At 43.6% G+C, this 14157-nt stretch overlaps 1 protein-coding gene across 1 annotated transcript in view; it reads left to right on the top strand.

Annotated features, from left to right (window-relative positions):
* The first annotated feature begins 996 nt into the window (after positions 1-996).
* The window catches only part of GRIK5 (glutamate ionotropic receptor kainate type subunit 5), a 34176-nt gene continuing 21015 nt past the window's right edge, over positions 997-14157 (top strand). Inside the window, exons 1-7 of the mRNA XM_007436514.2 lie at positions 997-1091; positions 1784-1948; positions 2696-2793; positions 3444-3609; positions 5004-5182; positions 7091-7144; positions 13061-13222. Of these exons, the coding sequence (XP_007436576.1) occupies positions 1007-1091; positions 1784-1948; positions 2696-2793; positions 3444-3609; positions 5004-5182; positions 7091-7144; positions 13061-13222 (909 nt within the window). The 5' untranslated portion in view covers positions 997-1006. The remainder of the gene's footprint in view (positions 1092-1783; positions 1949-2695; positions 2794-3443; positions 3610-5003; positions 5183-7090; positions 7145-13060; positions 13223-14157) is intronic.

The following is a 14157-nucleotide window of genomic DNA, read 5'->3' as shown; positions in this document are numbered from 1 at the left end:
GGAGCAGAAAATTGGTGTGATGAAATGCCAGGATGGCATAGTAATTAAAGAGCGGTGCCGTATGAATCAAGAAGACCCCTTCCAGCCCTCCTGCCTTCAATCATGCTTATGATCTTCTAGCTAGTCTCCCTTGCAGAGTTGTTGTGAGAATAAAACAACGGATGGTCTGGAGAACCATATCTATTTGCCTGGGTTAATTAAAAATGTAGTGAACCGATAAAATGGTGGGGAGAAATTAAGGATGGGCAGCTTTATGAATGCACGGGAAACCAGCGAAGCACGAACCTGCAGTTTAAGGCCGACTTGCAGCAAGACGTTGCATTGTTGCTTCAACACTGCAGTTCTTGACCTCCTTTGATTCAGCTAAATTTGCAGATGAGGGGTTGTATCGCCCCTAGCAAACCCTTTAAAAACATCTATAAACCCAAGTATCTGCTTGATCTTGCTGCTTGCTGGCACAATCAGCAGATTGTCTGCTTTTACCTGCTTTCAAATACATCAAGAAGAACCGAATTACAACTACTCTGATCCTCTTCCTCCTGTGCTTTCATCCACCTTCTGCTGCCATTTACGGAGCAGTGCTGGCTGGATGATTGATGGAGAACCAGGGTGTAAGCTGACTTAGTGCATGTAAGAATTTAGTTCGGCAACCTATGAACCTCCAGATGCTGCTGGCTTTGGCCTCCTATCGTCCTCACCCATCATGACCAAAGATGACAGTAGAATGGTTAGTTCCACATCTATCTATCCGTGCTGTTCCCTTGGCAACGGTACAGAAAAGGGTTTGATGCAATCCAGCCTAGAATTCTGGGATCTTATGATGGTCTCTCATCCCAGTATCAGACTAAACCTTGCTTAGCTTCCAAACCTGGACAAAGTTGGCCAGACACCCTCATCTGCTGAGACCTGTTCCATGTACTCACGAGAGGGGGACATTTTTCTGTCCTGCCTGCAGGTGGCAGCGCAGAGGCCACGGCCGAACTTTCTCCATGAGGAGGGGTAGAAGATGCCGGCTTTGCCCGCGCTGCTGCTGCTGCTGATACTCGGCTTCGCCCATGAGAGCCTGGAGATGTTGTCGTCTCTGCGCATGGGTAAGTAGAAGGCTTCTGCTGAGGAGATGCACTTCAAGACTGCTGAGGGGGGTTGAAGCTGAGAGAAGGTAGCACAAGCCAGGGCAGAGAGCCAGGGACTCAGGGTAGCCTGACCTTGGGCATGACAATGGCTGCGGAAGGGGTGACAGTCGTGGTTCAGCAGCTCATCCAGATGGCTCCAGGAAAAATGGCAGAACCTGGTTTTTTTGCCATGATTTGCTCCTTGGAAGGACCTACACAGCTTGAAGATGCTCTACTCTCCAAGCTAGAGAGCCTCAGCGTTTGCCCAGGCCTGGTGTTCGATTATGGTTGTAGACAAAGGACAAGAGTCAGGGAATCTGCAAGGATACAAAAGAAGACAATTAAAAAAGAAAGATGAAGAAGGTCAGACCAGGCATGTTTGGACCACACTGATCTGACATCCTCCAGATGGATTGGAGTAACAGTTCCCAGCATTCCTAGTTGTTCATTGTGCTGGCCAGGAATTCTGGGAGCTGTCAACTCAGCACATTTGGAGAGTTTGACAGTCATCTTGTGTAGGTGGGTGAGAAAGTCAACTTCTGTGCTCCCAAGAGTCTTAACATCAGGGAACAGTGCAGAAGAAAGCTGCTTTTGCAGGGATCAAAGCGAATGGTGATAGGCTTCTTTCTCTCTCTTTTTGTACCCATCATCTGTTCTTGTCCCATGACCAGCTGCCATTTTGGATGACCAGACAGTGTGTGGCCGCGGGGAGCGACTAGCCTTAGCTTTGGCTCGTGAACACATCAATAGCATCATCGAAGTGCCCGCCAAAGCCCGGGTGGAGGTGGAGATCTTTGAACTGCAGCGGGACAGCCAGTACGAGACCACCGACACCAGTACGTTGGGTGCCCTAAAGCAGGGCATGAATAGTCTTCCCAACTCATGAGACCAGGAAGACGAGAAGGTGGAGTTCTTGAAGCTAAGGAGTGACCGCTGCAAGGAGGGATCAATTATAATATGTTGAGCTGGCTCTATCCATCAGTCAAAGTGGGCTTAACTGTACAAAACCCACATCAGGATGCAACTGCATGTTGCATTGAACCTGTCAGTTTGGAAAGTCTTGCTTGTAACAACAGCATCCTTATCTCTGGGGTTTGTGGGTAGGGACTTGTTTCTGCTCTGGGTTCTCCTTTGCATGACAAGCCCTACAAAATCTTTGGTAATGAGAAGGAGCAATGTCAAAAACTAGAGGGCTTTCCCCCTGCCACAGCTTCCATGCACAAATATGCAAGTATGTGCTGAGCTTATGGGTCCTGAGCAGGCGTGGTCCTCAGGGACCTTTCATAAAAGAGCCTTGGAAGCTGATGTCAAGGTTTGAAGCCTTGGAAGGCCAGTATAGGTTATTTGATCAAGGTCAGAGGTAGATAGACTGGGACAAGGCCATAACACCTAACAAGCTTCTAGACCAGCTACTGAATTCCAGTTTTTTGTACTTATGGAATGATTGGCAGATAGTAAAAAGGGAAGTCACCCAATAGAAGTTTACAAAGGCTATGATTTTGCTTGAACTGTCTAGGTGCACCAAACTTGGACTGTGCAAGAGAAGTTTGCCTGATCTTCATCCCACCCTCTCTTTTTCATAGTGTGTCAGATTCTGCCCAAAGGTGTAGTTTCAGTTCTGGGTCCGGCGTCCAGCCCAGCCTCTGCTTCCATCGTCAGCCACATTTGTGGAGAAAAAGAGGTGAGTGATCACTTGATCATCACTATTCATTACATCCTTGATACTCTCTGATGATACGATCCCACTTTTCTACAAAAAACGATGGGACTGAGTTCTAACCTTTCTTTCAGAAAGGTATGTAGCAATGGAGGACATGCACTGTAGTCTTAAAAGTGCTGGACTTGCGTTTGCTTCAAAGGTGGGGGTTGATTTCTCTCTGGAGGCAATAGTTTAGGCCAGTGTTTCTCAACCTTGGCAACTTGAAGATGGGTGGACTTCAACTCCCAGAATTCCCCAGCCAGCAAGGAATTCCACCCATCTTCAAGTTGCCAAGGTTGAGAAACACTGGTTTAGGCAGTTGCATGGCTGGGATCCTCTGATTCCTCCTGTTAGATCTCCAGAATGCCAGCTTTCTCCCTTTCTTTGGAAAACCACAAGGATACTTCTAGACCTCATGACTGCATAATTTTGCTCACCATTTTAAAAACCGCTGCAGGACCATGAGGAGTTTTGCAAATTCAGCCTGCTAAATGTAGATTGTGAATATAGGCAGGATTATTTCTACAGAATGTTGACCCGTGGGAACATTCCTGTTGGCCCTGCTTCCGTAGTCCCCCGCGTAGAAAAGCCTTATTGTCAAGAAACACAAACAACGTCTTTCTCCCCTCTAGATCCCCCACGTTAAGGTGGGTCCCGAGGAAACACCCAAATTGCAGTACCTGCGTTTTGCTTCAGTCAGCCTCTACCCCAGCAACGAGGACGTCAGCCTGGCGGTGTCTTGTATCCTGAAGTCCTTCAACTACCCCTCAGCGAGCCTCATCTGTGCCAAGGCTGAGTGTAAGGAACACAATTGTGCTGTTTGGCAAGGAACAGAGGATTGGGACGCTTGGCATAGGGTGGGAGGAGTGCTCCATATATGTTTGGTTTATTGCAAAAATGGAGCCAGAATTACATCGGCCTGAAAGTCATGCCCTTTTGACAGAATCTTGCTGAGAACTCCAGTAGGAGTGCATGGTGCAGAGGTGCAGAGGCTAGAGAAAGCTCTAATTTTAAGGCAGTGTTTCTCAACCTTGACAACTTTAAGATGTGTGGACTTCAACTCCCAGAATTCCCCAGCCAGCCATAATCTTGGCTAACCCTTGGGGTCCTGAAACAAAACATCTGATCAAGTACAAGTGTACTCAGTTTGCCAAAGCTAGCATAAAACCTGACTCTGGTGTTGACTTGATGTAGCCAGTACTGGAACTAGAAGAAAAATTGCTGGGGAGGGGAGCGGAAGAAAGCAGAAAGTACTTTGAAACAAGCATGTGGGTTCTGACTTTTCTCTCTGAGTGATTTTAAAGTATGGGGGTGAGGACTGAATGGAGAGGAAATTAACTCCCCCCCCCCATTAGTTCCCAGAAAACTAGCAGGATGAGACCCTCTTTTTCCTTTGAGTTTAGGTGGAGTATCAGACAGGGTAAGCTGCTTTCAGAGCTAGTCACCAATTTGGCCTTTGCAATTGATGGGAATTGTAATCTGAAGAGTACCAGTTTGGGAAGGTTGAGATACAGGTAGTTAAATCTGCATTAGAAATCAAACTAGATAAATTAACAAGCTGCACATAAAAACATGCAAATAGTGATGGCTGGTGATGTAGGGGTGAGCAAAGATCATGTTTATTAAAATTATAGCAGCCAGGAGAGGGACAGAATGGTGTTAATAATACCAGTCCTTCAGCTAAAATTGGAGCAATTTTATTCAGGACTGCAGTAGTGAAAATTGTATCTCTCCTATCAGCCTGCTGGGCTCCTGATAATTATCAACACCTCCCTGTGGCTGTAATTTTGGATTTTGAAAAAAGCAGACATGTTAAATGCAAAAATCAATTTAGTATTACGTCTAGTTGTCTCTAGTCTAGGGTGAGCAGATGCAAAAAAAAATAAAATGTTTCTTCCTTCAAAGTTGACTCTTGGCAGACGGGGCACAGGGAAACCCCTTGTGAGGTTCAAGCCACCACCATGTTTTGATATCCACAGTCTTCCAAAAAGCAGAAGGCAAAGAACATCTTGGATTCAGTTAATAGACTCAAGTTATTAAACAAGAGAAGTGTTTATTTCAGTGCAAAAGCTTTTATGTTCTGATTGAATGACTCCAGGGCCAAGTTGCAAACCTTGAAGCCAGACCACAGGACTGGAGTCTGGCTTGAAGACAAAGTTGGCATAACCTGCTGTTCCTTTTCCACCCATCAGGCCTGTTGAGACTGGAGGAATTAGTGCGCCAGTTCCTCATCTCCAAGGAAACCCTGTCGATCCGGATGTTGGATGACACCAATGATCCCACGCCGCTGCTCAAGGAGATCCGAGACGACAAGATTTCAACCATTATTATTGATGCCAATGCTTCCATCTCTTACCTCATCCTGAAGAAGGTGAGAGAGGCTGGCAGGGCCAAACTGTGGCAGAGACACAAAGTTTTAGTTTCTAGCCTGGCCATCAAGGGCAGAGAAAGCAACTTAATTTGCACCATGATGTTCTGTCAGATGGGTCAGAAGTCTCTCAGTATTACCAGCCTAGTGTTGCTGGACCTGTACATGGACTCTGTTCTGGGAAGACTAGAGTTGCATGGATCCGGACAATCCTTTGTGTATTTGGGGAGTCATAACTGCATCCCTTGATTAGGAATGGGTGAAGGTCTCTCTTGGCTTGCCCCCAAACTATTGGACTATTGTGACTGCCTCTTTGGAATATGCTCACATCTTCGACATTTCCTTGGAAATACAGGTAGTCCTCGACTTACAACCATTTGTTTAACGACCATTCAAAGTTATGATGGCCCTGAAAAAAAATGACTTACAACCAATCCTTGCACTTACGACCACTGCAGCATACCTGTGATCACATGATCAAAATTCGGGCACTTGGCAACTGGCATGTATTTATGATGGTTGCAGCATTCCGGGGTCACATGATTGCCATTTGTGACCTTCCCAGGGGGCTTCCAACAAACAAAGTCAATGGGGAAAGCCAGATCTGCTTAATGACTACGGCAAAAAAAGTCATAAAATTGGGTGTGACTCACTTAATGACCACTGCTTAGCAACGGAAGTTCCGGTCCCAATTGTGGTCATAAGTCGAGGACTATGTATAATGCTTGATGGGTGGGAGGGGGCCATCACAGCCCTCCACTGTTTGCAGAGTTGCCTATGGGAAAGCTATGGGTGGTTTTTCCCCTTCCGCTGGCATTTTTTCATTAATCACCTTTCAAAGTAATTGGTATAGTAATAGATAAGTTTTTTTAAAAAAATAATGTGGGCGAAGAACACATGTGGAAGAACAAAAAACCCTCCAATAGTTTCCAACATAAATCGGAACTAGTCATCTGTTCATAGTTATAACCCTAATACAGGTAGTCCTCGCTTAGCGACCACAATTGGGACCAGCAACTTGGTTGCTAAGCACCCCAGTCGCTAAGCAAAAAATCATGTGACCACGAGTTACGATTTTACTTCCACCTTCTCTAGTAACTCTGCTTGTCACAAGCCAGTTGCGAAACACGCAGATGGCAATCACGTGACCGTGGGACCCTGCGACAGTCATAAATGTGAGGATTGATCGCAAAGTTATTTTTTTGCACTGTTGTAACTTTGAATGGCTGCTAAACAAGGCAGTCAGTAAGTATAAACAAATCAGCGTGGGGATTTTAACAAATATATACAAAGCAGCTCCACTCTGAAATCCAGAGGGCTGTCAAAAATGGAAGTAAATCAACCTTAGTAAATTTGCTGCTGGGATCATATACAGATAAACTGGAGATTTTTCCTCTTGTTAAACTACCCAAGTTGAAATATCCAGTGGCGTCTTTGGTAGCGGGGGGGTCAAAATTGGAAAGCGCAAGGCTGGAGCATTGTGAGGCAAGCCCTGCCCCATTTGTGGTTTGACATCACAAGCACATCCAAAAGATGGTGTGTGTGTGCACGTACTTCCTGATTTGGACTTTTTCTATGGTAGACACCACTGGAAATATCATCTGTTGCAAGGTTGGTATTGTTTAGGAGGACTAAGGTATAAACATTTTCGTACCTATATGGCATTAGCCTGAAATACATAAAAATTTTACTCACCTGGTTATTTTTAAAACAACTGGAAATGAGTGTAAGTCAGTCCAGACCAGTCCAACAACTTGTGACCTTGCCAGTTTTAGAACCCACCCATCATCCTTGTCAAATTTCTCAAAGGCTCAGCACATTTTCTTGTGTTCTTGTTGGCCAGCCATTGCAAGTTTGTCAAGCAATTGAGACCCTCCCGTTGATGATTCTTGTGAATTGCCTTTCTTCCAGGCTTCAGAGTTGGGGATGACATCTGCCTTCTACAAGTACATCCTGACTACCATGGTTAGTATTGTGACAAAGTTGAGTTTGTGGAAGGAGTCTCTGTTTGTGTATATACAACCCTGTATTGATCCCATCTTTGACACTGAGGAGGAGCTAGGATTCATGGTTTCTATGCAGAAGAGCCCTGGCTGGTCTGATCTCACTATTAAATAAAGTGAAGTATTCTTAGGTGGGAGGTGTTGAGATGCAACAAGGCATTAGAGGAGATGGCTGTATATCAAACAGCCTATCACCTAAGGCAGTGTTGTCCAAACTTGGCCTCTTTAAGATGAGTGGACTTCAACTCCCAGAATTCCCCAGCCAGCTGGGGAATTCTGGGAGTTAAGTCCACTCATCTTAAAGTGGCCAAGTTTGGACAACACTGACCTAAGGGAACATGGCGATCTCCCATAGGATGTAGGACTTGGCCCATCATCAGGATTGACAAAAAAATCAACTGCTGATCTACTTCGCTTCTGGACCCATATTAACATCTTCTTTGCCAAGGGCAGCAATATGTCCTTGGCTAACCCTGACTCCAGGTTCAACAACAGCCCTTTTAGTTCCGTGGCTAAGAATTGCCATAGTTCAGCAGCTGGAGAATTGCCATAGATGCTTTCATTGCATAGTGTAGAAAGAACTAGGTAGATGCACCAGTATATTGCACCACGATACATGGCGTGGTCTCATTTCCCATTCAGTTTCATCTTCCCTCTTCCCGCTTCAATACTAGACTATCTCCTATGGTATAGAGTCCCTTAAACAGATAGTTGATTGATGGTTACTTTTCACTGCTCCCTCAGTATTCAGTCTGTGCGGTGCCCACGTTAAATTTCGAGAGTGCGTAGGTTGTACCTGTTGGCAACTCCTTAAAGCAGCTGCCTCTTTTCGTAGGATCTTCCCAGGAAAAGAGGCAGTTGCTTTAAGGAGTTACAGACAGATGCTGTGTTCGTGCCCTGTGTGTTCCTAAGCATCTTTGGGGATTGCATCCGAAGTGCTGCACAGCTCTACTTAGCATTGCAAAAGAGACAACTCTAGAAGACTTTCCAAGACTCATCGCTCCGGGCAGTATGTCAGAGGAGAATATATAAGTTATGGGTGACTTGGAGCTAAGGTTGCCCGCATTGTTAAGTAGATGAAAGCAACCAGCAAGAATTATGACATGTGGACAAATGCACAGTTGCTTGGTGCAGTGTAGGAGGGATGCTGTACTGTTTAAATAAGTTCCAATTTATTTAAATAAAACCCGATTTCTGATCTAATCAGCAATGCAGAGAAATGTAAAGTCTGATTTTTTTTTAAATTGAAGCTTCATTTATTCTGTTTTCTTTCCTATGTGTTTCAGATTATCCCTTTTCCAAAGAAAGCTTTAAAAAAACCCTGAAAAGCAAAATCATATGACCTTGTAATCTTTTACATTTATCTTATAAATGTTGTTATATTTCAGGGGTAGGGATTGGGTTGTTTTTTTTAATCCGCACTGACAAATAGTAATAGTATCTTAATAGAATTAAATTATATTTATGCCCTTATATGTTTGTATTAGTTTCTCTGTCTCTCTGTGTGTGTGTCTCTCTCTCTGTGTATGTATCTAATTTTATGTTTGGAAATACAGTTAACACATTTTGATGAAAGTAAGTGGATGAAAGTGAGAGATTACAAGTCATGCTATTCCGACTTTGCAATGTCTTAATAGCTGATTTGGTCCTCTGCTTCCCTTTGAGATGCAGAGTGGGCCAAAGCTACAAATGATGCAATGAAAATGGCAGCCCTTATCTCTTTAATATGCTTTATGACTAATTAATTAATTAATTAATTAACAGTGAGCAAAGATGATCCATCACAGCAGGTCAACAGTGATTAGCCTGGAGTCTCATGGGGGATCCACCCTCGAGAAAGGAGGGGGGCAGGTTGAAGAAATGTGTGGGACAGTGACAGATAGCCTGATTTAACTCATGCTTCTATTTAAACCTAATTACAGTTAAATTAAATATAGCTATTATAATTACTCCCACACTCGAAGAATGTGATCTTTAGTATTTATCTCCTTAAGCCTGGAGAACCTCAACTAAAAGTAGGTAATGTTTCCTTATGTCCCATCAAAAATGCGGTTCAGCCTTTCACAGCAATGGGATGTGCAGCCCCGGGTTTTCTAATGTTTGTGCCCCTTTTTAATTTTTTCCCTTTTTTCATCTGAAGGTGAAAGCGGTGGTGGGTTGACTAGAAGCACAAGGAGCAGATCTTTTGGTAAATGCTTCTGTCCAGTTTCTGGGAACTCTTGCCAAATTTTAATCAAGATCTGGCCCAAAAAATAAGACCGCCCATAAGGCAATATCTGTCAGCCTTACCAGGGAGACCGGACAGAAAACACGACTAGATGAGCTAATTCTACTTTGTGGGAAGGCTATATTAACAGAATCTTGCAAGTCTGAAAGTACTAATCTTTCCCTGTCTGCTTTACACCCTGAGAAACTAGGGAGGGTCCCTTCTGAGCTTCTTGCCCCACCCACTGTCCAGCTGCGGGCTGTGCCGTCTCTTATCTGACCATTCCCTTTGCAGCGTCTCTTGGCCCGGTCTCCCAAGGTCATACCCACATACCATTACAATCTCCTTATGCTTGCAAATACAGACCCTTTATTATTTGGGTTGCAGCCATCGATTTGGATGCGAAATTTGGTTCTGCTCACGAGTGTGGGCAGTGTTTTAAATTCTCCTTCCTTCTTTCCCTTCCTGCCTCAGGATTTATTGTCTACCACTTCTCCTAGTGCAGAAAAAAAGCAACATAAAAAAAAAAATGCCTTTAAAATATTCTTTTGTGGCTTCCTGGCTGGTGAAGCAGCCGAAAGGGATGGTGGAGACTCCTTTTCTTAGGTGTTCATTTTTTGAGATTTACTTCCTATTTCGGCAAACATTCCAGGCGGCTTACAACAACGAAAGCATGCAAACTAACCTGTAGAACTGATGCAGTTAAAATCAAGAGCCCAAATTAAAATCAGTATTGTAAAAATGGGGAAGCTCCCATCAGTTGCTTGGGAGCCTAAATAATTTGAATCCTGAGCAAGATGATTCTTTCATTTATTAATTAAACGTTCCACTGTTGCAAAGTGACTCCCCCTCCCCCCCAAAAAACTCTCGTACATCTTCAGCTTTCTTTCTCTGTCACCCTTCGCCATGTGGAGACAGCCCACTTTTTTTCTCTTCCAGCGTAGAACTGCTTCACAGAAAGCCTATATGATGGTATCTTGTCCCCTCCCTCCTGTCCTGTTAGCCCTGCGAGGTAGTTCAGGCCAGAAGCATAACCTAGTACTAGCTCTATCTTTATTGTAAAATTACAGTAACAGAATCTTGCAAGGCTGAAAGTATTCCTCCCCTCCTTTCCTTTTACTCTCCGGAAAACTGGGGAGGGTCCCTTCTGAAACATTTCCCATGCTTTCCCTCCTTCTGTGGGCTGAGATATCTTTTACCTGCTGGGTGCCTAGCCTGCAGCTCTCCCTCCTGTCTCACAAGGTCATTCCCTCAGACCATTACATGTTCCTCCTCCTGTATTTTTTTCTCATGAAGCATTTTGCACGCCTCTTTCAAGCCCTTATGGGCAAATCACAGGCTGCCTGCATTTTGGGGGGTGGCCCTTAGAGGCCTCCATGAATGTATTACCAACATTTAAGTGCACCATGTTTCGGCAAAAGGACCATCCCCTCCCATGATTTTTAACAGGGCCCAACAATCCATGTTTTGATTCCACCAGATGAGGCTGGAGATGGATTGCCCCCACCTAGGGGCAATTCAAAATCACAGTCTATAAGAAAATAATAGTTTGGGATGTAATCAGACCTGACCCTCCATCTGCTGTATCTGACTTGAGATGGTCTCATCCCGGCAACTCCCTAGATGTTTCTCAGTGTAAATCAGCTCCATTTGGTGGGAGCAACCAGCTAAGTTTGCCTTCTCCCTACAGACAGTTGTTGGCCTATCCCAGTGTTTCTCAACCTTGGCAACCTGAAGATGTGTGGACTTCAACTCCCAGAATTCCCCAGCCAGCTTGGCTGGCTGGGGAATTCTGGAAGTTGAAGTCCACACATCTTCAGGTTGCCAAGATTGAAAAACACTGGTCTAGCCAATTACTTTTATTTGACCCCTGAAGATCTTACCAAATTCATGCCATAGAGTGAAAAAGTATTTTATGTTTTCATTTGTCGGGGAAAGAAAAATATTTTTAGCTGTAAGCAATGGAGATATTCAACATCTGAAGTTGTATTGTCACTTGAGGATGATTTGGCCTTTCAGAGGACTTAAAATGCTGCCATCTCTCTGATGTCCTTTATTGGAGTTTATTTTATTTTTTGCAGGTTTATTTTTATTATTTTTATTATGGCAACTGATTATTATGAAATGACACAAAGATATAGAACTGCTATAACCTACTGATATATTGAAAGAAATTATGCACCATTCATAGTACTGTTTTTTCATGTTATTGCCCAGAATAGTACCTACCGTAGTTATTAAAGCTAACCTAGATAAAGGATGATAGACTTATTGATGATAAATGCACAAATATTAATAGGTGTGAAGAAGAGGAAAACTATGTAACCATCAGCTGTTATACAGAAATCCCACTGATGTAAATGATGTTTACACCCAGGTAAGCAGGAATGGGATAGTGGCAGGGCAGAGTGAAGCTGGTTTCCTGGAATAGGTGTCCAAGGATGGGATCGAATGAGATGGAAGTACCCTCTCGCTGGCATTTCCCTAACCCCATTTAGAATTGCTCTAAACCTAAAATCTGGGTCCAAACCATTCTGAATGCCATCCATTTTTAACCAACATTCTCCCATGATTCAGTTTCCTCTAGCAAATCTATTGTATGTATCTTCATAATGGTTTCAAGTGTAAAAATAAATCAAGTAAAGACAAAGGCCTTTTTTCTCTCCAGTTGTCTTCAAGTTGCCAAGGTTGAGACACACTGGGATAGGCCAACAACTGTCTGTAGGGAGAAGGCAAACTTAGCTGGTTGCTCCCACCAAATGGAGCGGATTTACACTGAGAAACATCTGGGGAGTTGCCGGGATGAGACCATCTCAAGTCAGATGCAGCAGATGGAGGGTCAGGTCTGATTACATCCCAAACTGTTATTTTCTTATAGGCTGCGATTTTGAATTACCCCTAGGTGGGGGCAATCCATCTCCAGCCTCTTCTGGTGGAATCAAAACATGGATTGTTGAGCCCTGTTAAAAATGAAATGAATTTCATCTGGAAGCTGTAAGCAGATTGCCAACCATTTTTATATCACTGTTATCTAGTCATCCTTTCACATGTTGGAACAAAATTCTCAGAGGATCATCTTGGACTTCACACCTTGTTGTGATTTGCTCAATATAAAGTAACATGGAGCATCAATTTATTTTAATTTTCAGGTATTCCCAGAATGCATATGTGGTCAGGACGGGGCTGTCTGAAACACTTCCACTTACCAGGTGTTACATTATAGATCAATTAAATGTTATACCAGGTCTAGATATCGTTGGTGTAATGTAAAACTAACGTTTTCCATTTATTCTGATTACATTTTCACCAGTATTCTTATCCATTAAGATAAGGGGACACTTATTTATATTTATTTTATTTATGGAATATCTCCACCTTAATCTGGAGGGACTCCAAGCAGTTTATTTGTTTGATTGTTTTGCAATTGTTTCCCCTTTCTGTTGCTGCGTTGACATCACTTTCCTTCCTGGAGTGATCCTGATGAATCAGGAATTGTGTAATAAACAGAATGACATCATGGTGCTGATTTGATCTCCAGGTTCTTCCATGCTTCCTCTGCCTATTCTTTGGGGGTCTCTCTTCTATAGCCTTTTCCCAGGTTGACGTCAGTTGCACCTTTTCGAATGTATGCTAAAGAGGAAGGATCCACTAATATGTTCACAATCCTTCCAGGATTTTCCAATCTTGCACTTGGATGGGATCATGGATGAGCATTCCAATGTTCTGGGCTTCTCCATGTTTAACACCAGCCACCCTTTCTACATGGAATTTGTCCGTAGCCTCAACATGTCTTGGCGGGAGAACTGTGAACTCAATCCTTACCCAGGACCGGCGGTAAGTGGGGCAACCCAGTGCAAGGAAGGAGAGATTGCTATATGGGTGCATGTGTGGGAGGGGTGATCCAGATAAATAATGACAACAGGATTTTAAAAGGTGGTGCATCTCTTCTTGCAGATGGAGCTACAGGACAGCAATCATAGAGAGTGACAAGACTCTTTTTGGGTTCTTCCACATATTTGTCATGTTTAGGGGTAAATGAATATCCACCATCACGTATCTTTGGGGAATTGTGACCTTCAGGGGCTTTAGAAAGGAATGTTTGCAGATCTGCAATGGGTCTGTCCCCTTCCTTACCACTTGCTGGCGACAATACCACTATTTATTTTGATAGAAAAGAACCCACTTTTCTAAATGTCTGTTTGGGAGCCCAACATCAATTCTGCCCAAAGGACAATAGGATCGTTTGCCTCAAACCTCCCTAACTCTGTTTCTAGGCAGGCAGCCTCTTCATATATTGAGATCAATTGAGCCTATAATATTGTTTAATGAGCTTGGTAGGCAGATTAAAAAGCCTGTAAAAAATTAAAAAGCCTCTGTTTTGCATTGAACTGAGGTTTGAGTGAGCTTTGCTCTATCCATCAAATGTCATAATTTATAGTTCATTAACAGGGCGAGAAGGGAAGGGAGAGCAAACAATTCTAAATTGGTAAAACCGTGCCTGGTTTCTTGACGATGGAGGTTAATATGACATAGTAAATAACCAAGGGCTTATTTGCAGGGACATTCATTGGAAGAGTCGTCCCCACCTTATGCCTTTCAGATGTGTGTGGTCTTCATTTCTGACATTGGCTGGCAATTCTAACAGTTGGAAGGAATGTTGTCTGGCAGTTTTAACATCTGAAGGATGTTGGGTTGACGAAGGCAGCTGAAGACAATTGAGGAGGCGTAGATTCCTAACTGCTTCCCTAATAAAATTATTTCTGTTAAGC

This window comes from Python bivittatus, unplaced genomic scaffold (genome assembly GCF_059951505.1).
Source record: "Python bivittatus isolate LINGU-HERP-01145 unplaced genomic scaffold, Pbiv_v1 ctg000310_np1212, whole genome shotgun sequence".
In the NCBI taxonomy this organism is placed as follows: domain Eukaryota; kingdom Metazoa; phylum Chordata; class Lepidosauria; order Squamata; family Pythonidae; genus Python; species Python bivittatus.
Note: the sequence above shows the minus strand (reverse complement) of the source record. Positions and strands in the feature narration are given on the sequence as shown.